The 21990-nt window shown below is 42.5% G+C and overlaps 1 protein-coding gene across 5 annotated transcripts in view; it reads left to right on the plus strand.

Moving 5' to 3' along the window:
• The window catches only part of SMARCD3 (SWI/SNF related BAF chromatin remodeling complex subunit D3), a 115539-nt gene that overhangs the window by 87515 nt on the left and 6034 nt on the right, over positions 1-21990 (plus strand). For all 5 annotated transcript variants that reach the window (XM_075144501.1, XM_075144500.1, XM_075144502.1 and 2 more), the window contains 7 exons: positions 2011-2133; positions 3964-4059; positions 4553-4654; positions 6662-6823; positions 11532-11629; positions 17945-18080; positions 20272-20394. In XM_075144501.1, coding sequence (XP_075000602.1) covers positions 2011-2133; positions 3964-4059; positions 4553-4654; positions 6662-6823; positions 11532-11629; positions 17945-18080; positions 20272-20394 — 840 coding nt within the window. The remainder of the gene's footprint in view (positions 1-2010; positions 2134-3963; positions 4060-4552; positions 4655-6661; positions 6824-11531; positions 11630-17944; positions 18081-20271; positions 20395-21990) is intronic.

Here is a 21990-nt window from a genome sequence, read left to right on the forward strand (position 1 = left end):
GGGAGAAGCGAACAAATGATATGCAGACTGACTTTGGCAGAGCAGGGGAAGTGCAGGGAAGCCAGCAGGAGACCAGTTCTGCAATGTAAGCTGCATCTGGCTTGTGCATGACTCGAAAGAAAAATGATACGGGGTTAGCAAAGGGAAGCCGTGGAAAGTATCGAGGAGAGGTATTTTGTGTTTCACAGCGGAGTTAGACGTTGTTACTAACTTGGTTTTAGGTGGACTATACAAGGAAGCTAAAGCCTGAAAGCTAGGAGAAAGGAAGACATCTAAAATACTCGGATTTGAATTAGGATGTTATTGCAGAGGATGATCTCAGTGATGAAATGTCGGACTTTGGAGGAAACGGATACAGTCCCTATCTGGATATGGGGAGACATGAGGAGAGAAGGAGTTTCCAGGGTAAAGGGGAGAATGGAGATAATGTCTTAGGAAATGGACTCAGTGATATAAACCTGAAATATCAGTAGGGTATCCAGGAGGGTAAGATTAAGAAAAAAGCTCCTTAGGTATATAGATACAGTTTTGTAAATAATCCAGGTGGGGATAAAATTTAGGAACAGTGCATATAATGTGCAAGTTAATTTGAAGAGTTGTGAATTTAGAAATGTGAAGTCCTTCACAAGTCCTCCACACCAAATAAAGATTCTGGGGCATTAAAAAAAGACATTTTATTTAATGAAAGAGCACTTTAGCCACAGAAATCCTGTAGGAAAGAATGGAGAAAAAATGTGGGTCTCCAGGAATATTTCTCTACCTATCTGCCTGTTCTTATCTGTGGCAACCCGTCATTTTCTGGACTCCTGGCACTGTTGAAAATCCTGTTCCCTCTCAGCGCGTGCTATTGACACTCCATTTCCATCAAACCTTTCTGTCACTGTCTTCTCTAGATTTGGCAAACTGTAGTCATTTTCTTGCTCCTCTTCAGCCATACATCTCTGCCTCCCACGTTCCTCTATGGCATATTAGATTTTTAGTTCCTGACCTGATGTATATAACTTCCTTCTCTCCTATACGTGTGTAGGAGTGTGAGAGCTTTACAAGACTACTCCTTTCTTATGTTGTATGAAGGTTGTTTTTACTGCATTAACTTGACAACGCAGCCTTTTTGTCGTTATATTATAAACAGATGTTTGAGATTAGAGTCCCAAAGACATTTCTGGCAATATCTTTTCTGGAATCCATGCATCAGAGTTAATGGCCAGGTTTTCCACATGGTGCATGGGAGAAATAACACAGCCAAAAGCCAGTACAGTGACTGGGAAACCTGATATAGCCGGTAACAGTGACAACAGGTAGGCACGACTGTGTCTCTCGCAGACTTGAGCACCCGGGTTAGGGGTGAAGCACTGTGCCTTCTTCCCCTCGGGTCTCACAGCAAGTTGGAGCTGCAACGTGTTGATTAGGGTGAAAGGCAGTTAAAGAGGAAGGTTAGGCAGCGGGGGGGTGTATTTGGGTGCGTGTCTGTAGGAAGACTACTACCAGGCTCTGCATGACGGTAGAATGAAGATGAGCAGAGGCGTGCCCGGCATGTAATCTGCAGGTTAGCTGCGTTTGTGACTGCCGTTTACCAGCCTGAACTGATGCAACTATGAAAGACGTTCATGTAGCAAGAGGTTTGCAGCTGAATCTTAGCAATCTAGCTAGGATCTAGACAGGAAGGGCATCATATTGTGCTTTTCTTACAATGATTTCTCAAATATCTAATCCAGAAGTACAGGATGTAACGCCTCATGGGCTTGGCCCTGCAACCTCCTGTCCTTCTGCGCTTACAGTGGCTCTTAGCGTGTTTGTGTAGCCAGTAGTTTTTGAAAGGAAGTTTCAGATTCAGCTCTTCAGTGTATTTTCTTATACATAACCAAATCTTAAATTCTAGTGTAACCTGGTGCAACTGTACTAAACATGCAGATTCTCGACTAAATGTGTAACTATCACCTTTCCTGTGGCTTCCTCGGGTCTTGGACTTAAACTGGATATGTACTTTTCTTTTCTCTATTTGTATAACAGCAAAAGCGGAAACTGAGACTTTACATCTCCAATACATTTAACCCCGCAAAATCTGACGCTGATGACTCTGATGGCAGCATTGCTTCCTGGGAGCTGCGAGTGGAGGGGAAGCTCCTGGATGACGTATGACCTACCTGTGCTTCACTGGGGCTGGCAGGGATCTAGAGATTGTCCTGTGGGGTGGTGGACTTTACTGGGGACATCAACTCAAACAAGACATCTCTGAATGGCAGCGTTGGCTTGCAGCTGCTGGGAAGCGCCATGTCCAGCCGGAGTGAGGGATGAGGCCGTAATGGGAATGTTGGGGAGGGGTGGGGAGGGCAGCAGGAGGTGAAGCAGGCTGAAGGACAGAACAGGTAGGAGAGGTGGAGAGAACAGCGCTGAGATGTTTCCCTTAAAAGATACGGCAGGGTTGAGGTCACGAGAGGTGTGATAAGTCAGGCCTACAGCAGGCATTGCATCTTGTGAAGAGGAGGATAACAAGGAGAAGCCAGTAGTTCATATTCCTAGGGAGGACAAGAGGATGAATGGATGGTCAGACGACAATGGAAGAAAAGTTTGATCATTCTGAAGTCCTCAGAAACCTCAGTGATGTATTTAGCTTTTCTCGGGGAAGGCTGGACTTTCCTAATGAAGGTGTCATCTATTTGAATGGACTTCACAAGCCAAGTATGTGATAGGATAAACAGATGGAGAACATGCATGTATGGAGAGGGCAAGGCTTTCAAGGCATGTCTGTCTGTCTGAAGATGACTGTACATGAATCAGAATCATAATCTTGCTGGAGGATGAAGTGGTGACAAAGTGCAACATCTGGAAATTGAAGTTAGACAAATTCAGTTTAGAAATTAGAGCATATATTTTAACAAAAAAGATTCTTTATTGGAACAAAATAGCTTCTCAATTACTGGCAAATTTTAAATCGAAGGAGGATGTATTTCTAAGAGATTTTCTGCATTAAATAAGAAGAAATTCATTAAAATCCTGTGGACTGTATTCTATGGAAAGTCAGATTATGTGATTATAGACCTCCCAGTTTTTAATTTAGACAGTATGAGCTGTGTAGTAAACAGCGAATACTGATAATTAAGTGGAAAGGCAAAATGTAAAAGGAAATACTTCTACCTAGTGTATGATTAATCTGTAAAATTTACTGTCATCTGATAAATCAGACCAAGGAATTAGCATTCCTCAAAAAAACCCAAGCTGTTAAAATAAAAGGTATACAGTGGCCTTAGAATCATAGAATGGTTTCGGTTGGAAAGGACCTTCAAAGATCATCTAGTCAAACCCCCCTGCCGTGGACAGGGACATCTTTCACCAGACCAGGTTGCTCACAGCCCGGTCCAACCTGACCTTGAACGCTTCCAGGGATGGGGCATCCACAGCTTCTCTGGGCAACCTGTGCCAGTGCCTCACCACCCTCACAGTGAAGAACTTCTTCCTTACGTCCAATCTAAACCTACCCTCTTTCAGTTTAAAAGCATTGCCCCTTGTCCTATCGCTACAGGCCTTGGTAAAAAGTCTCTCTCCATCTTTCTCATAAGCCCCCTTTAAGTACCGAAAGGCCACAGTAAGGTCTCCCCGGAGTCTTCTCTTCTCCAGGCTGACAACCCCAACTCTCTCAGCCTGTCCTCACAGGAGAGGCGTTCCAGCCCGTGGATCAATTTCATGGCCTCCTCTGGACCCGCCGTGTTCACATTACAAGCCAGTCCTTTCCAGTAACATTGAGAGAGTCAGGGAGATCTTCCCTGAAGTGTACCCTGTTCCACCACTGTTGAGATTTTTGCATCTTACCCTGCATATGTCAGAGGGAAGACTCAATTAGATTGATCACACTTGTGGTCTATATGGGAATTAATGTTCAAGAGAAAAAGAAAGCCAGAGAAGAAAGCATAGAACACAAGATAATATACGCAGCCTTAAACATTTCTGTTTCTTCTGATTGCACAGCTCAGCAAACAGAAACGGAAGTTTTCGTCTTTTTTTAAGAGTTTGGTTATTGAACTGGACAAAGACCTTTATGGACCTGACAACCATCTTGTGGAGGTAAGAAGGTTGTGCGCCCTTTGCATACAAACCTGATACTAGCACAGATGCACAGCTATTTGCCCATTGTCCATCTTGTTTAAGTTACCTTGCATTCATTATCTCATTTAAGGTATTTTCAAAGTTTTCAAAATTCCGTTCTTTTTAAGAATGTTTACTAACAGATTCTATATAGTCTAGAAACATAGATGTAGTAGTGATGTAGTGCACATCTGAGAACAAAATGTATAAAATGATGAAAAAACTGTGTGCATTTTTCCTAACAAGTAAAGCGTGCTAACAGCGGAACAGATTGTGCGCTAGAGCTGAATTGTAAGGGCAGAGCAAGAAATTATTTGGGGGTGTTTGTGGTGGTGTTTTTTTTTTTTTTAATTGCAAGATCTTCAGCAGGCTTGTACTTGTCTTATTCTGGCATGGCGTACTGTGCAAGATGCACCTCAATGGACATCAGTGAAAAAAACACTGACCGTCGTACTTGTTTTTCCTTTGGCAGTGGCACAGAACTCCCACAACCCAGGAAACGGATGGCTTCCAGGTGAAAAGACCCGGTGATGTCAGCGTGCGGTGCACATTACTCCTCATGTTGGACTACCAGGTCAGGGCACTGCTTTCGGCATAGAAAATACAGCCACTGGGACAGAGTGCAACAGAGCAAATTCATCCTGTCTCATACATCAAAAACCAATATACTTGGACTCAGAATGTCACATAGTCCACTGAGGTTAGAATGACACCAAACTGAGAGATTACTTAACATGTGAAGGGGATACATCAAGTAAGTTTCCAGTACAGTCTGGCAAAATATTGTTCTTGGCACTAAGATCATTAGTATTTTTATTGCCCACGTGCAGAAAGAATATGCATCTCCACCTCAGGCTCCTTAGAGAATAGTCAGGTAGGTTGCCCATGAGTTACGTGTGTGGTCCTGTACACGCATATTCAGAGGAGTGGCTTTTGCTAGTGGTACCTGAACTAGCTATGTAGCTGTGGCAGCCTTTTTCTGAGAGCAGACTACGCAGCTTTCCGGGCTTGTTGAGTTTTGATTACATTGTCACCCTAAGCTGGGATAAAACAACGTTGCCCTGCAAGGGTTGGACTTGCCATTACTCTCAGGCCTTGTTAGGCATTCCTGCTTCCTCCTTTTTGTCAGTGTTAGTTCTATTGTACTAGTAGTATTTGTGGGCTGAATACAAACAAGGCAGGGAACCGATCCATTTGAAAGCTAACAAAACTTACTTCCAAATCAGTTCCCTGATCCCAGCCACAGGAAACAAAAAACACAATAGGCAAAATTAGGTTATTCTGCCTTGGGATAGAATATAAAAGAGGTTCCTGGGCACAGTTTCAAACTATTTTAAGCTGTTATAAGGCTAAGCTGCTCCAAAACCCCACTTTCATTTCAGTTGTGGGTGTGCACTGCCACAGTCTCCATTCTCTTGGCACAGACGATGGAGATTTGCAGTTGTGGAGCTCACTAATCTGACTGACACCATCCCTGAAAGGAATGTTGCTGTCTTGAGGAAATTGATAGACATGCACTGCTGAGAGGAGATGGGATCTCCCTTTTCAACGGCAGATCAGTCTCAGATACATCTTGATTGCATAACTTTAAGAACTCATTCTGTGCCATTCTCTTTCCCCTCCGTGCAAATAGCATCTATCCAGGATAAAGACACTCCATTTTATGTTAACAGAGAGAAAATTGTATTAATTTTAGGGAGCGTATGAGCTAACTGAAATGCTGATATAACCAGTGAGAATCTTCATTGTTAAGACAATACAATGATGTTTGTTATGCTCACCATTATTACAAATTTATGCTTTAAAATAGATGTTCTCTTATCCTTAGGTCCTGATTTGTTATAAAGCTAGCTTTGGGTGACCTAGCACCCAACAAAGTAATCCTTGCCTAATAATGTGGCAAATATTAAACTGGAGTATGGGTACACACTTGAAGAGGCACCAAATTCCAAGGTATTCAAGGAATGTATATTCCTAGAGATGCAGAACAGGGTAGTTGAAGAGTTGTATCACAGAGGTCAGGAGAATAAATATATTCCATTGACTAGTTGTGGTTGGGTAAATTTTCTGATATGCAGCAGAATGGTGGAAACATGCCTGAAAAACAGAGTTCCAAGGTACTTTGTTGATGTGAGGCAGCTGAGCAGTCATTAGCAACAGCAGAAGCATCGTCCTGACTTCATTCTCTCTATCTGTGGTTAACCTCCAGTAGTTCAGAGGAAGGACCATTCTTTTTCTTCTCCCACTCCCTGAAGTCAAATTATACATCAATGTTGAAAAGGAAAATTTTTTCCTGAGTCTGCATGCAAGTTGTTATTATCTAAAGCATGTGATACAGATAGTCTGTGTGCATAGCACATGTAGAATGTCCCTCTTTCTTTTCAGATCCTAGACATAGTTCTTCCAGAGCACCGATAGTGGTACACGTCTGAGAACTTGTATTTTTGCAATCTCTGCCATTGAATGGGGTGCTTCTCCTGAGGAGCAGAGTGCCTCGAGAATTAAAGCTGAAACTTCATACCTGTGTATCTGTCTGCTTTTCTCTCTATTGCCATCCCATCTCCTTCTCTTTCTGTTACAGCCTCCTCAGTTTAAACTGGACCCGCGATTAGCCCGTTTGCTGGGGATACACACACAGACCCGATCAGCCATCATCCAGGCTCTCTGGCAGTACATCAAAACAAATAAGCTGCAAGACTCCCATGATAAGGAATACATTAACTGCGACAAATACTTCCAGCAGGTAACTCCTTTTTGGACACAGTAGCTGTTTACAGGCAAACTATAATATCCATCCAAAATTTGGGATGGATGAAAATTACTGATTTTTATCTTCCCTTAACGATTTACAGTATCTTCAGTACTGAACGGCTTTCAACAGTCACTACAACTAATATAATAAGCACCCTCCCCATGTGCCAGTGTTGTCAAAAAAACACATCTGGTGATTGTCGTGGTTTAACACCAGCCAGCAACTAAACCCCACACAGCCGCTCGCTCACCCCCGCTGGGGGGAGAGAATCGGGAGGGCACAAGGAGGAAAACTTGCGGGTTGAGATAAAAACAGGTTAATAATGGAAATAAAACAAAGTAGAACAGTAATAATAACAATGATAACAACAACAGTAACAATATACAAAGCAGGCGATGCACGATGCAACTGCTCACTGACCGCGTGTCACGAACGGGGTGGGGTGAGCCCCCCCCACCCCTGTTTTTATACTAAGCATGATGTCACATGGTATAGAATACCCCATTGGCCAGCTGGGTCGACCGCCCTGGCTATGCTCCCCGCTCCACAGTTCCCCTGCACTTGGCAGAGCATGGGAGGCCGAAAAAAATGTCCCTGGTGCCAGCACCACCCAGCAACAACCAAAGCATCAACGGGCCATCAACGCTCCTCGCACACCAAACCCAAAAGACAGCACCCCCAAGCTGCTGGGAAGAAAGTTAACTCTGTCCCAGCCGGAACCAGGACAGTGGTTCAGCATTCCCACATAAGTTGTGGCCTTTCCAGGAAGGAGGACTTTCTCTAATTGTTTCACTGTATTATTTACTCGTTTTTTCCCCCGATGTATCATTTTGTACTAAGAAACATGAAATAATCTGTTGATTCTGATTGCCAAATCATATGTAGACCTGTTTTCTTCCCTTCCCTTTCCCTGTTTATGAAGGGCAGAAGACATGGAAGATATAATTAGAAAAGCTATTTTTTCCTAAGTCTGCTTCAGATTATAAAATACCCTCAATGATCTGCATGGTGTTTTGAAAGGAGCACGTTAAGACTTTTTGTCTTCCACAATGACTTCTAGAATTAACCAAGAAGGCCACTTCAAGGCATCTCCACCTTTTCTGTAAATATGATTATATTTATTTTGTAAAGGTAATGTTATTTGAGCTATCACTATCTTAATTGGCTTTGTTTTTCTGTAGCTTCAGGCTTACCTAATTTATTTTGAAAGTACCTGAAGGCAGGGTTTGTGACATACTCCTGTTTAGGGAAAGTACTGGCAGTTATAATAAATGAATAATGTTTTAGTGAGCATTGAAAGTAAATGTTGCAATGAAAGTTGTGTCGTAGTTTTCTTTTTAAGCTTTTATTTTCTGTTATTAATTTGCCCTACGATGGTTTGAAGTGACCAGTGCTTGAAACAAACTTAAAGAAAGCAGTGCGTTTTTCCACATTTGAAAATACGAAATACAACAAAATAATTGTGAGATTCATGGGTAGTTTTAAGAATATAGAACCAAAGTGATCTGGATTATATAGTCATTCTCTTGTTTGGGTGTTTTTTTGAGAATTACAGAATGCAGTCTTTTTCATATATAGTGAACATTCCATCTTAAAACCACATAATAATTTTTGGCAAAATTACAAAGCTGTTTGCTCTGTTGCTTAGATGATTTGATTTCCGTTCTCTATTTATCTATAGCCAATTTAGACTCAAGTTTGTTTGTGCCAGAGGAAATGGAAAAGGGGAGGTGAAAAAGATTTGAAAAATCATGAGTAGAATGGAAAAGGTGAACAAGGAGTAATTATTGTTTGTTTTGGTCAATAATTAGAGGCCATCAACTGACACTGGCAGGTAGCAAATTAAAAACAAACAAAAGGAATTGAGCATAGTTAAACTTCAGAAGTCCTTGCGATAGGACATTACAAATGCTAAAAGTGTGTATAGGTTCCAAAAGTGACAAACCAATGGGAAAAAAATCTTGGGCTGTTATAAATGCAAAGTAATTGCAAAGCTGTGGAGATCGGGAGAATTTTTTTTGTGAAGGACCAGTATATGTTTCTCCTGTTCTTACATTTTTCCTTTAGTATCCACTTTTGGCCACTATCAAGGGCAGGATAGTGTGGTAGATGTGTGGTAGATCCTTTGTCTGATCCAGTGCAGCAGTTCATACCTTACTTACGGTAAGCAGGAGGGCCTTCTCGCTTCTGTTTATTTTAATTTTCTGCTTAAGAACTTTGCTAGAATAAGAACTTGCTGGAGCCATCTTCTCTTCGTGTATCTCATCAGAGGCTTATTAGCTCATAGGTCTCCTTTGTGTTAGAACTCTTCAGGAATACCATCAGACCTGATAATTGTCTCCCCGTCCTCAGAAGATCAGTCAGATGAGAGAGTTGAGAAGTAGCGGATTCCTCTTCTAGGAGACTGAACCTCACTCCCTGCAAGAGCTGGCTAATCTGGAATAGTTTCATAAGAATGCAGTGCTTGCACAGATTTAAATCATAAATGGGATTGATTTGAGTGTTTCTATTTTCCTTAGGTCTCTGGCAAAATTGTCCTAAGTAGCTAATCTTGCTTTCAGAACTGATGTTAGTACTTAGGAAAACGAATCCCATTAAGTCAAATGAAACATTTCATGATGAGTTTTTTTGTTTTTCACCCTAATGCTCTAAGATTGAGATACGGAGGTAAAGGAATTGGGTTCGGAACGCCTTCCAGTCTGATGCTATTTCTGTAGACTATGTTTTAGGCATGTAACTAACATGTGAATCACGGTCATGGCTGGAAGTGCGCAGATCACTTAGGGGAGCAGTGCATAACACACCAGCGTCTCTAGCGTTCCCTTTCACATGCTGGTCTTCTCATTTGGCATGCCAGCTTTTCTAAATCCTGTGCTGGTGCGCTCATGGATATATCTGATGACACAATACAGTACAGACTAAAAAATTACCAGTGAACGAGTTACCTCGCACACTAGAATTGCTATAGCCATCTAGGCTTTCAGAGCCAGCGCTTTTAAGTTTAGACCATTAACTCCAGTTAAGCAGGAGCGTGAGGAGCTTTAGGAAAATTCCATCTAGCCTTACTTTCCAGTCTGCCACTCCTTCTCTCACTCTTGTGTGTCCTTGCTCCCTTTTCCCTTCTTAAAGCTCTCGTCTCTGGGGATCCACGTTAGGAGTTTGACATGAGTGTTGAGCCAGTGGTGACAGCGGGTTGGATGGAGCTTGGTAGGCAAAGATTTTGAGTGGGAATTCCACAGTCGTCTCTATCAAGTGTCAGAATTCAGAACTGAAACAGAGAGTGAGTTGCAGACTCAGTAGGTTTGGTTACTTCCTTGCTCTTTAGAAACTAGCTGGCTGAATTCCTGGATGGAGGTAAGTCCAGCAAATGAGACAGATTTTAGAGTTGATGAAGAAGGATCCTCTTCTGTTTAGAAACACTGTTTACATCAGCTGGGAGATTGGAAATCCACTGTGTTACAAGCAAAAGCAACAAAAAAGGTCTAAAGATGTTTCAAAAGCCAGAGCTGGCTTCTAGCTATTTCTGCTACCAAATTCCCTCACTCCAGAAAATTGTGGATTTCAGAAGATACTCTGTCTGAGGAACCACAGCATCCTAGTTGAACAGTCTGACTTCAGTGTCCATTCTACAACCTGATAGCCCAGTCTTTTCAACCCTGCCTCGTCCTTTCTCTCTAGAGCTGCAAAGCATGTTTCTATTTATAGATCCAATATACGAGTAGTAACTCTCTTGTATCAGGTGGAAATAGTTTCCCTAAGAGGCATTTGCATAGGCCTCAACATTTTTACAAATTGCCTCCACATAACGGCATGTTTTAAGGCAAATGTTAATATATAGATAGTTCGGGGGGGGTTAAGTCAGTTTAAATGGAATATCTTCTGAGAAAAGCCTGTTCACCTCTTCAGAGCATTAAAAACCCCAGCAGGAAAAAAAGGCTGTAATAATTATATTTCTGAAAAGTCCAGGTGTAAGGAGTGGTTCTAGGTTCATGGCAACGCACTGCAATTACTCACAGAAAATTTCCCAAAACCACAGATTTTGATCTTTTTCAAAAGATTTTTTTTTTTCTGAATTCAATACATATTTAGCTTCTTGACCATAGTAAAGAGAAGGTAACCATGAGATGTTGATTGGAAAGGAGTGGATCCGTTCCAAGAGGCTGTTTAGGTTTGGTTAAAAATAAGTAAAACCATGTTGACTTTTTTCCCTTAATCTTAAAAAAAAAAAATTGCAAATGGTTTTAAAATCCAAAAATGTTTTCTTGTATTTTTCTTTAGCACAAAATATTGCGGGAACCATGCCTTGGGAAAAAAAGCAAAATGTTTTTATATTTCCTCTGGTAAAAAAAAAACTGTTTTCTTTACGATATGCCGCTGCAAACCCTTAGTGAGGGAGGAAGTGTTCACTTCTCTCCCATCATTGATACAGTTGATCCTGATGTCCCATTAAAGCGGCCTGTGCCCTCCAGCAGCTAAACCAAAAGTGGGATACCTGAAATTGTCGTCATCTGGTGCATCTGTCAGATTGTACGTGCAGCAGCAATTCGCAGGGACAGAAGTGATCAAAATGTTATTCTGTGCAAGGAGCCAGAATTACAGCTTTCAAAATCACCTTACTTTTAAACTGTTGATTTCTTACTTTCTAATTTAATTGCAGGATAGGTTTTGGACAAGGATAACATGCTTTATTGTATTCCAGATCTTTGACTGTCCACGGCTAAAGTTTTCTGAAATTCCTCAGAGACTCACTAACCTGCTACTGCCACCAGACCCTATAGTGATAAACCATATCATCAGGTAAGCTGGTCAGTCAGCTCAGCACTGTCATGCGCAAAACGCTCACTATATAAAACACAGAAACAGCTACAGTAGCAGGGACCAGAATCCAGTTTTATAACTTCCAGGTGAGTACCTTGGACTTTGTTGTGTGTTTATTCTCTGTGTCATTCTGGTCTGTATAATTCTGAATTATTTTCAATAGAAGGGCACCAATTTTCTAGGAGCGTGCAAAACTTGGTATCATTTTCATCTCTACTAGAATACAGTTGAGAGAGTTGGTCAGGTTTCTTTCCTAAGGGGAGAGGAATGAGAGTTTGAATCCACTTAGAGGGAAAAAAAGGAGTTGAAGTGAGATGTTGTACATCATGGGTAATCATTCTAATCACTGAGTTATTATGTAAAATGTACAACAATATTACAGCTTCAGATACAGTGGCCAGTCCATGCGTGCTTTGGTGGGATCGGGTCAGCTGTTTGGGTGTTAGTCTTATTCTGAGAATGCCAACTAGTCAGAGATCTCAAGGGATTTACAGTAAAGAATGCCTAGATTCAGAGACGGCCATTGTCATCAAGATACTGAGCTTCTGGCATCCTTGTCAAAACAGATGTATTTCTGGCATAGTGGATGAAATACAACTTCCAGCTACCTAGGGCACTTCCAGCACATTCCATACTGAAGTGACAACTGGGGGGTGGTGGAGGGGGATAAAGAGGCTTTTGGGGATTGCAACCTTGCTGTTAAGATATTTCAGTCTTTCCCAAGTTCCTTTGTGGTCTTGGTCAAAACTCTGATTTAGGGTGTTTAAACATTATTGTTAATTGAGCGTAGTGATTTGATTTCCTACAGAATATCAACAACAAATATTTCTGAATATGCTTAAAATTGGATTCTTTATTTTAAATTTGTAATATATGTGATAAGAAGTTTAAATATTACATAGTTTATCAAAATAAAATTTGCTTTTCGATTCACTTGAATATATAAAAGAGTAATTAAAAAACAGCTTGACTACCACGCAGATTGATAGCTGTGTATATACTGTCATTGAAGGCAACTCAGTGACCTGTTTGATGGGCCAAAAAAAGCTGAGGTCCTCAGAGATGTATAGTCATTGTCTTGGAGAAGGATGACGAGGAACTGATGGTTATGTTTCCAGGGGCAGAGCGATGGCAGAGAGGTTCTGGAGGCAGTACGTTTTCTGCTAGATACAAGCTAAAGAGCAGGACCTCGCCTATGGTAGCATTCTCTGATACGCTGTGTGCACCACGCAGCACCTGACAGCGTTACGCTCCACTGACATAATGCTGTGGGAAGGGGAAGTGTTAACCTCCTGAGAAGAGGGAATACTTTTGCAATGGAATCTTGACAGTCTCGAGCTAAGCTAAAATAAATCTGGAAGTCTGGCACTGAATTTAAAGGAAGTCAGTAATTTTTAGACACATAGAATCACAGAATAATGTACAGTGGAAGGGGTTGCTGGTGGTCATCTAGAGCTCCCCCCTCCCAACTCAAAGCAGGTTCAAATTCAGTCAGGATGCTTAGGGGCTTAGTCCAGCTGAGCTTTAAGCAGACTCTCACAGGCCCTCTGCCCTGCCTCCCTGCATTCAATTTTTAAGAGCGCATGTAGTCAACCACTGAAACAATTTGAACTGCTTGTTGTGGTTTAACCCCAGCCAGCAACTAAACACCACCCAGCCGCTCGCTCACTCCCCCCAGTGGGATGGGGAAGAGACTCAGAAGGGTAAAAGTGAGAAAACTTGTGGGTTAAGATAAAAACAGTTTAATAATTGAAATATTATAATAATAATAATAATAATAATAATGATAATAATGATAATAATAATATTGTAATGAAAAGGACAATAACAAAGAGAAAGAAATAAAACCCAAGAAAGACAAGTGATGCAAATGAAAACAATTGCTCACCACCAACTGACTGATGCCAAGCAAGTCCCTCAGCAGTGCCCCCCACCCCTAGTTTATTGCTGAGCATGACGTCATATGGTGTGGAATATCCCTTTGGTCATTGGGGTCAGCTGTCCCAGCCGTGTCCCCTCCCAACTCCTTGTGCACCCCCAGCCTCCTCGCCGGTGGGGTGGGGTGAGGAGCAGAAGAGGCCTTGACTGTGTGCAAGCACTGCTCAGCAGGAACTAAAACATCCCTGGGTTATCAACGCTGTTTCCAGCACAAATCCAAAACGTAGCCCCATGCTAGCTACTGTGAAGAAAATTAACTCTATCCCAGACAAAAACAGCACACTGCTACAGGGAATTTTTCATCACTAGTGATTTTAAATACATGTGCTCTTAATTTAGTTAAATCCTCAGGCCTGTCTTTTACAAGAAGGTCAACTAGATTACAATTATTCATTCTAGTTTTAGAGTATGTGCACAGAGACTAAAATGTGAAGTACTCTGAACTCATTCTAGAAATAATAGTATTTTAGAACCACACTTCAGACACCAACCACCCCCCCTTTTTGAAAAAGAAAACAAAAAATGCAATGGGGTTGAAGTGGAAATGAAATAGAGATGAACAGAAGGCCTCTAATCTTGGTAAATATTTTAAATATTAGATCGACTCAAAGAGAATGCAGAATGCAATTAAAAAATACAGAGTGTATAATAGTTTCTGATCTCTGTCATACCAAATGCACGAAATTTGAAACTGGTAGAAGTCAAATCTTCTTACCTGAGCTCAAGCTGGAGCTAGAGCTTTTCTTGAGTTGCATTCCTTGTTGCAGCTGACACACCTGAGGTCAGAGGTATAAAGAGAAACATCTGTGGGGTTTCCCATTTCTGCAAAGAAGCAAGCCATCTCCCACGCTATTAACATTACACAAGTAGACTACAAAGCATAGCTCTCCAATATTCTCCTCCTGCAAATAGGTTAGCTCTTGATTTTCTCCTTTTGACTACCATCATGATTTTAAAAAAAAGTTCCTATACCGAGTCAATTGCCCGTGTGGCGGTGAGTTTCTGTTGCCTCTCATCCCATTGCTGTGCACCCCCGAGAGGAGGCCGGCTCTGTCTTTTCTTCACCGTCCCACGCGGCTGTTGCACTCACCGATAGGGCCTCCCTTTCCCCTTCTCTTCTCAAGGCTGGACAAGCCCAGCTCTTGCAGCTTCTCTCGGTAGGCACGTGCTCCAGCCCCCAGACATCCTGGTGGTCCTCTGCGGGCCTCGCTCCAGAATGTCACGTCTTTCTGGTCCTGCGCCCAGAAGTCCAGATGCGGTTTCACAAGGGTGGCATAGCAAGGAACAGCCTCTTTCCTTGACGTGATGGCAACACTTGTGCCAATACAGCCCATTTTGCAGTTGACCTTTGCCACGGCTGGCTTACCTCACAGACTCATTCTCCGCTTGTTGTCCATGAGGACGCCCAGGGCCACTCCTGCAAAACTGCTTTCTACCCCGTTGATGCCCACCTGTACCGCTGCATTCTGGCGTCATTCTATCCCAGGAGCAGAACTTTGTATTTGCCTTTGTTGAACTTTACAACGTTGAACTGCCGTCCTCTTTCTGCAGCCTGTCAAGGTCCCTCTGAACAGCCGTGCTCCCCTGACTCTGACGTAGGCTCAGGGACCTGGGAGGCCTGAGGACAGGACGTACCAGGAGAAATGGAGGCAGAGACAGCCCTGAGTGCCTTGGCCTTTTCCATGGCTTTTGACATGAGTGGCGGAACCAGACCCAGACCTGAGTTTTCCTTAGTCTTCCTTCTACTGCTGATCCACTTGCAGAAGGCCACAGCATCACAGAATCTCAGAATGATTGAGGTTGGAAGGGACCTCTGGAGATTGCCTGGTCAAATGCCCTCCCCTGCTCAAGGAGAGCCACCTGTAGCCGGTTGGCCAGGACCGTTCCAGACAGCTTTTGAATATCTCCAACGTGGGAGACTCCACAACCTCTCTGAGAAACCTGTGCCAGTGCTTGGTCACTGTTATAGTAAAAAACCGTTTCCTGGTGTTCAGACGGAGCCTCATTGTTTCAGTTTGCACCCATTGCCTCCTGTCCTGTCACTGGGTACCACTGAAAAGATCCTGGCTCCATCTTCTTTAAACCCTCCCTCCAGGTATTGATAAGTTCCCTCGCCCTCCCCCCCCAAGCCTTCTGTTCTCTAGGCTAAACAGTCCCAGATCTCTCAGCCTTTCCTCATGTGTGAGGTGCTGCAATGCTTTAATCATCTTAATGGACCTTTGCGGAACTCGCTCTGGTAGCTCCATCTCTCTCTTGTCCTGGGAAGCCCAGCAGTGAACGCAGTACTCCAGGTGTGGCCTCACCAGTGCTGAATATAGGGAAGGATCACCTCCCTCCACCTGCTTGCAACATTCCTAATTCAAATCCATCCATGGAAGTTCTTCTGCTCCCCCAAGTCTGACAAGCTCAGTTAGATCCTGAGCCAGTTTTTTTACTACCTACAGCAGATGCACACAGCCTAGAGATTTCAAAAACGGTGTTGAGAAGCCAGCATTTTTATATTACAAGTGACGATGACTGAAGTCTGATTTACCAACTACTGGGCTGAAAAACTGTTTTTTTGCTAAGAAACTTCAGTCTAAAGATAAAGAGGAAGTAAACGTTAAGTCTAAACCACAAGAAATTAAATATAAATTTAGGATAGGACAAGCCAAAGAATAATACTGATACTTAGCTTGTTAAAGATGAAAAAGAAAATAGTAAGATTGATTGAAATATATTGGATGTAGGAAGCCTACTATTGAAACTGAGAAATTAATAAGGTTTAAAAAAACTGTTCTTGGAAGACAGTCAGCTGCTTAAAGTCAGATAACAAAATCAAAATTCATTATTTTAATCAATGTTAACTTTAGAGTTTAGGGAAGGTCCCATACCTGTGCAGTATGGGTTTTGGAGGGCGGGTGGAAAGAGCGTGTCTGAAAAACTTCATCACACCAAGGTATCAAATAGAAATAAATTTAACACACACTAAATGAGGAGTTGTGAATGGTTTTTCATGCAGGACTCTCATGAAATTGCTTAACTACCAACTACTGTCCCGTTGTACTCGGCACTGGTGAGGCTGCACCTCGAATCCTGTGTTCAGTTTTGGGCCCCTCACCACAAGAAGGACATGGAGGTGCTGGAGCGTGTCCAGAGGAGGGCAATGAAGCTGGTGAAGGGCCTGGAGCACAAGTCTGATGGGGAGCAGCTGAGGGAACTGGGGGTGTTTAGCCTGGAGAAGAGGAGGCTGAGGGGAGACCTCATCGCTCTCCACAACTCCCTGAAAGGAGGTTGTAGCCAGGTGGGGGTCGGTCTCTTCTCCCAAGGAACAAGCGATAGGACAAGAGGAAACGGCCTCAAGTTGCATCAGGGGAGGTTTAGATTGGACATTAGGAACAATTTCTTCACCAAAAGGGTTGTCAAGCACTGGAACAGGCTGCCCAAGGAAGGGGTTGAGTCACCATCCCTGGAGATATTTAAAAGACATGTAGACATGGTGCTTAGGGTCATGGTTTAGTGGTGGACTTGGCAGTGGTAGGTTAATGGTTATGCTCAATGATCTTAAGGGTCTTCTCCAACCTAAATGATTCTATGATTCTCTACACTGTGTTACCTATTACTGAAATCTCCTTCAGTTCCAGAGGGGTGGTAAATAGTTAACGTGATGCCAAAAACATACCAGGACCAATCCTGGATATTGGAAGCCAATTGGTACTACCTGTAGTAGAGAATGGAGTTAATAGACATGTGACATATTGGGGAAGAGTCAATATCGCTTCTGTAACAGGAAGGCATGACTGGCTATATTATTTGAAGAATTAAGCAGGCAACTTTACAAACAAAGTGGTGGTCCCCAAATTCACTGCTATCTCTTAAGAAGTAGCTGGGAATCATTACAATGCTGCATAACTGCCAAAACAATTACAGTGCTTATTAGCGAAGGAACCGAGAACCAAATGAAATGTCATTATGTGCTCACATCCAGAATGGTAGCGTGCAGTTCTGCTTACCCTATCTCAAAAAAGATGCAGTCGAGCAGAGACCATACCAGTATGGTATTTACCACTGAGGACTGCTTTGGAGGCCAGAGTTATAACAGGTCTCAGGAAGATGTTAGACTGTCATGAAGACTATGTCCATTAGCAGCTATTAAAGTTGATGGTCTGGACAAAACCTCCAGCTCAAAAGTCTCTGAATTCTGACTGATGAAAGATGAGAGGATATACTAGGACATACAAATATATATACTCTGTTCTTAAACTCTTCTCACAGCATCTGCAACAGGCTTTATCGAAGAGTGTGTTCTGGGCTGGATGGATATTTATTCTGATTCACTATGTCAGTTCTCACGATCTTCTGTTATACTCTCCATAGTGTTGACCCCAACGATCAGAAGAAGACGGCTTGTTATGACATAGATGTAGAAGTTGAAGACCCATTAAAGGGACAGATGAGTAGTTTTCTTCTTTCAACAGCTAACCAACAGGAGATTACAGCATTGGACAACAAGGTACTAGCCCAGGAGTGAAGTACCACATGGCATATATGCTCATTGTGTACCTTCATGTGTTTGCTGTCAGACGTCAAAGACAGTAATGTTGTGAGACAGGGGCTTCTCAGTTGGATGTGCTTTCAAGGGATGAATCAGCCACATGCGATGCGAATACAGAAGGGTGAGAGGCATTTCCACTTGGGATTTGATCCATGGCCTGACACAGCTGTCGAGGTGATAGAAGCAGAATTTCACAGGAAGTACAATGAGTCCCGTGGCATTCCAGAATCATCTGAACTCTTTGACTTTAACTTTTTATGAGAGGTCATGGTATCTTGCTCAATTGCTATAAGGCAAAGCTAAGAGAATCTCATAGTCCAGATGTGTTTTGTGCATGCGCGGCTGCAGAACAGCTCTCTGCAGTAGGTGCAAATATGGAAAATGCATGGCAGAAAAATCACGTGGAGCAGCTTGGCAGACTTGTTTTCAGTGTTATTGAAAGAGGATCACGTGCACTTCAAATAATAGTGTCTGTCTTACAGCAGTGGTGAACTCTGCAGGCTGTATTAGGCGTTCATGTCACGGGGACGGTTAGCCAGCTTCGGGCACATGTGCAAATGGCTGATTCGGCTTGGTAAGGGATGAACAAAAGTGGCTTCTCAGAGCAAGGGAGGAAGAGGTGTGATGTCGTGGACCAGAGATGATTTATGTGACATACAGTCAGGCCCAGTTTCTGTTTGTTTACCTCTAATACAAACAAATATGTTAAACTGTGGTCTTCATGCAATTTTAAAGGGGGTTTGGACACTAGCAATCCTATAGATTCTGGTAACTGTTGCAGCATCTTTTGGTTTATGGCTCTTGAGAAAGGTCCTATTCAGCAGGGCAGCTGCTCAGCCAGTTGTTCCCAGCCTATATAGGCTTGCATGCAGCATGCGTAGGATTATTCTGTTTCCAGTCCAGCTCACCTTTTCCCATGTCTGTATCACCTATTTTTTGAGCATTTGCTACAGCAGAGGGCAATGTGTAATTATTTCACTGTGATTAGTGAAGTTACTGAAGTCACTTCTGGGTAAAGAGGCATTGACTGCTGCATTGTTATCGCCTGGACCATTTACTGCTGTGCTGTCACGGAGTCCTCTAGTGGAAACTCGGTGCATGCCAACAGATTTCTCTCCAGCGTGGTTACATCATTTTCCCAAATAAGGAATGATTTTAAGTTGACAGCAGCTCTCTTGCGTTAACATACCATATAGTTGTGCCTACACTAGTGGCCTTGATGGCATAGCCAGATCAGGGGAGGATTATTTTCTCCCATGTGCCTGGCCGCATTACCCGTTTTGGCAAAATAGATGTATACATGAAATTAAACAAGATAGGTTTACAATCTTAAACTAGAATTTTGAGAAACAGGGTAGCAAAAGTTTGCTTTTCTGTCTGTGTATGTGCAAATGATTCATTAACTGTCTCCCATGATCATACTTGATTTTGTTATCCAGGATGATTATAGGACCTTGGCTTCTCTTTGGAGTCTTCATTCTTCCCTGCTGGTTAATGCTGATTTTTTTCATAATATTTCTGATGACTCATTTTCTATAAACCTTCCATACTCCTGATTTCTCATTGTTCACACTCCTCTTCTTTTTGCAGCCGTTGTGACTTTAATAGGCTTTCTCGTAAGAAAAAATCTAGAAGTCATGGCTGTTATGTGAGTTCATTTAACATGGACTTGATTAGGCAATCACTAGAAATTGTAAGGATCACAGCAGGGTATTGAAGATATGATGATGATTAACCAGGGGAATAACTGTTTTCTTGCATTGGGTACTGTTTAAAGCACCTTTCCTGAAAAATCCCAGACTTGGCAGAAAGACTGATTATACACGGGAAATTACTACGTTGTACGGTGACATGACTTAGCTCTTCAGTACTGTATATAGCATGCCATCCAGCAGTTCAAGCAGGAAGTGAAGAAGGATCCTGTACATACTGGCATTGCAGAAGTACAAGTGGAACCAAAGCGTAATTGCAGGATTGCGGTTAACTCCGTCTTTGAAGGGAAAAAGCCATGGGAACCTGCACAAGTCTGCGGTGTAGAATTGTCACCTTTCTCCATTACAAGAAGTACAAAGATGCTAATGGGGCTGACCTCGGGGTCACTGGAACATGGCAGGAATTAAGTAACATCTGCTTTGTTTTTTTCTGTCAGATTCACGAGACAATCGAATCCATAAATCAGTTAAAAATACAACGTGATTTCATGCTGAGTTTCTCCAAAGATCCCAAAGGATACATCCAAGACCTTCTCCGGTCCCAAAGTAGGGATCTTAAGGTAAGCTAAGGTTTGAAGAAGAATGAATAGTGGAACCAGAATTTTATCTAAATGTATATAGAGTGTATAGCTAAAACATCCAGGATAGAAAATTGGTGGAAGACAGACAATGACCGGAATACTGCAATCCCAGAGCAGACAGTATGCAGGAAAGACCGTTTAGGCTGTATTCCACTTCCAGTGGAACAGCAGTGCTTAATGGGGGTGGTAGGTGAATTTGTGGTCAGGCAGTAAGATCGAAGTGCAGGGCTGTGTTGGTGTACTCCGTAAAATTAAAGCTATATGAAACTCAGCAGGAGCATCCTATAGTACAGTAACACAATTTTGGTGTTTTGTTAGTTCATAGTTTAATCTTACTTAAGAAATAGGCAGATTAAATATTGGCTGCCTTTGAGCTTAGCTTTGAGATACCCAAGAAATGGAATGTAAAGAAGTTCAGTTGTTTGCCAGCAAAAATTAATAATTTGTTCCTCATAAAGTTTCACACTTCGTGTCTTTAACTCAGACGCCTCAAAACCAGTTGTATTAATGAATCCATGAAATTATTCTAATAAAATCGTGTGTCTTTCAAATATAAATGTCTAGTTTGTAGTCAGTAGTCTTCTGAAAATCTACTGTTAAGATTATGATTATTATTACTTGTATTGTATTCAAAAGGGGACAGGCATCTGAAAGAATGTTTAAATAAAGCAGCCTTTAGCTTGAAGAGCTTACAAACGAAGGTGTTGTGGAGCTTCTCTAGCTGCATACATAGAACAGTTGTTCAGTGTTCTTCCTGACTGACAACCAGTCCCATAAGGGCCTTTTCTGTAATGTTCTGTCCTGCTGGCATCAGAATTGTGATTGCATAATACTACTCTGCAAAAGATGCTAATAATTTTATATTTACCCTTGATTCTGTGATGCTGGAGACTTAGTCATCAGAATTGTATTTTTTTATGGAATCACAGAATCATAGAATGGTTTGGGTTGGAAGGAACCTTCAAAGGTCATCCAGTCCAACTCCACGCTGTGAGCAGGGACATCTTCACTAGATCAGGTTGCTCAAAGCCCCATCCAGCCTGACCTTGAACACTTCCAGGGATGAGGCATCCACAACTTCTCTGGACAACCTGTTCCAGCGTCTCATCACCCTCATCGTAAAAATAAGTCTTCCTTATATCTAATCTAAACCTACCCTCTTTCAGTTTAAAACATTGCCCCTTGAACTGTCTCTACAGGTCTTGGTAAAAAGTCCGTCGCCATCTTTCTCATAAGCCCCCTTTAAGCACTGAAAGGCCACAATAAGGTCTCCCCAGAGCCTTCTCTTCTCCAGGCTGAACAACCCCAACTCTCTCATCTTTTCTTCATAGGAGGGGTGTTCCAGCCCTCTGACCATTTTTGTGGCCGCCTCTGGACCCACTCCAACAGGTCCATGTCTGTCTTGCACTGTGGACCCCACAGGTGGACGCTTTGCTCCAGGTGGGGTCTCAGCGGAGCAGAGTAGAGGGGCACAATCCCCTCCCTCGACCTGCTGGCCACGCTGCTTTTGGTGCAGCCCAGGATACGGTTGGCTTTCTGGGCTGCAAGCACACATTGCCAACTCATATCTAATTT

This window comes from Calonectris borealis, chromosome 2 (assembly GCF_964195595.1).
Source record: "Calonectris borealis chromosome 2, bCalBor7.hap1.2, whole genome shotgun sequence".
Classification (NCBI taxonomy): domain Eukaryota; kingdom Metazoa; phylum Chordata; class Aves; order Procellariiformes; family Procellariidae; genus Calonectris; species Calonectris borealis.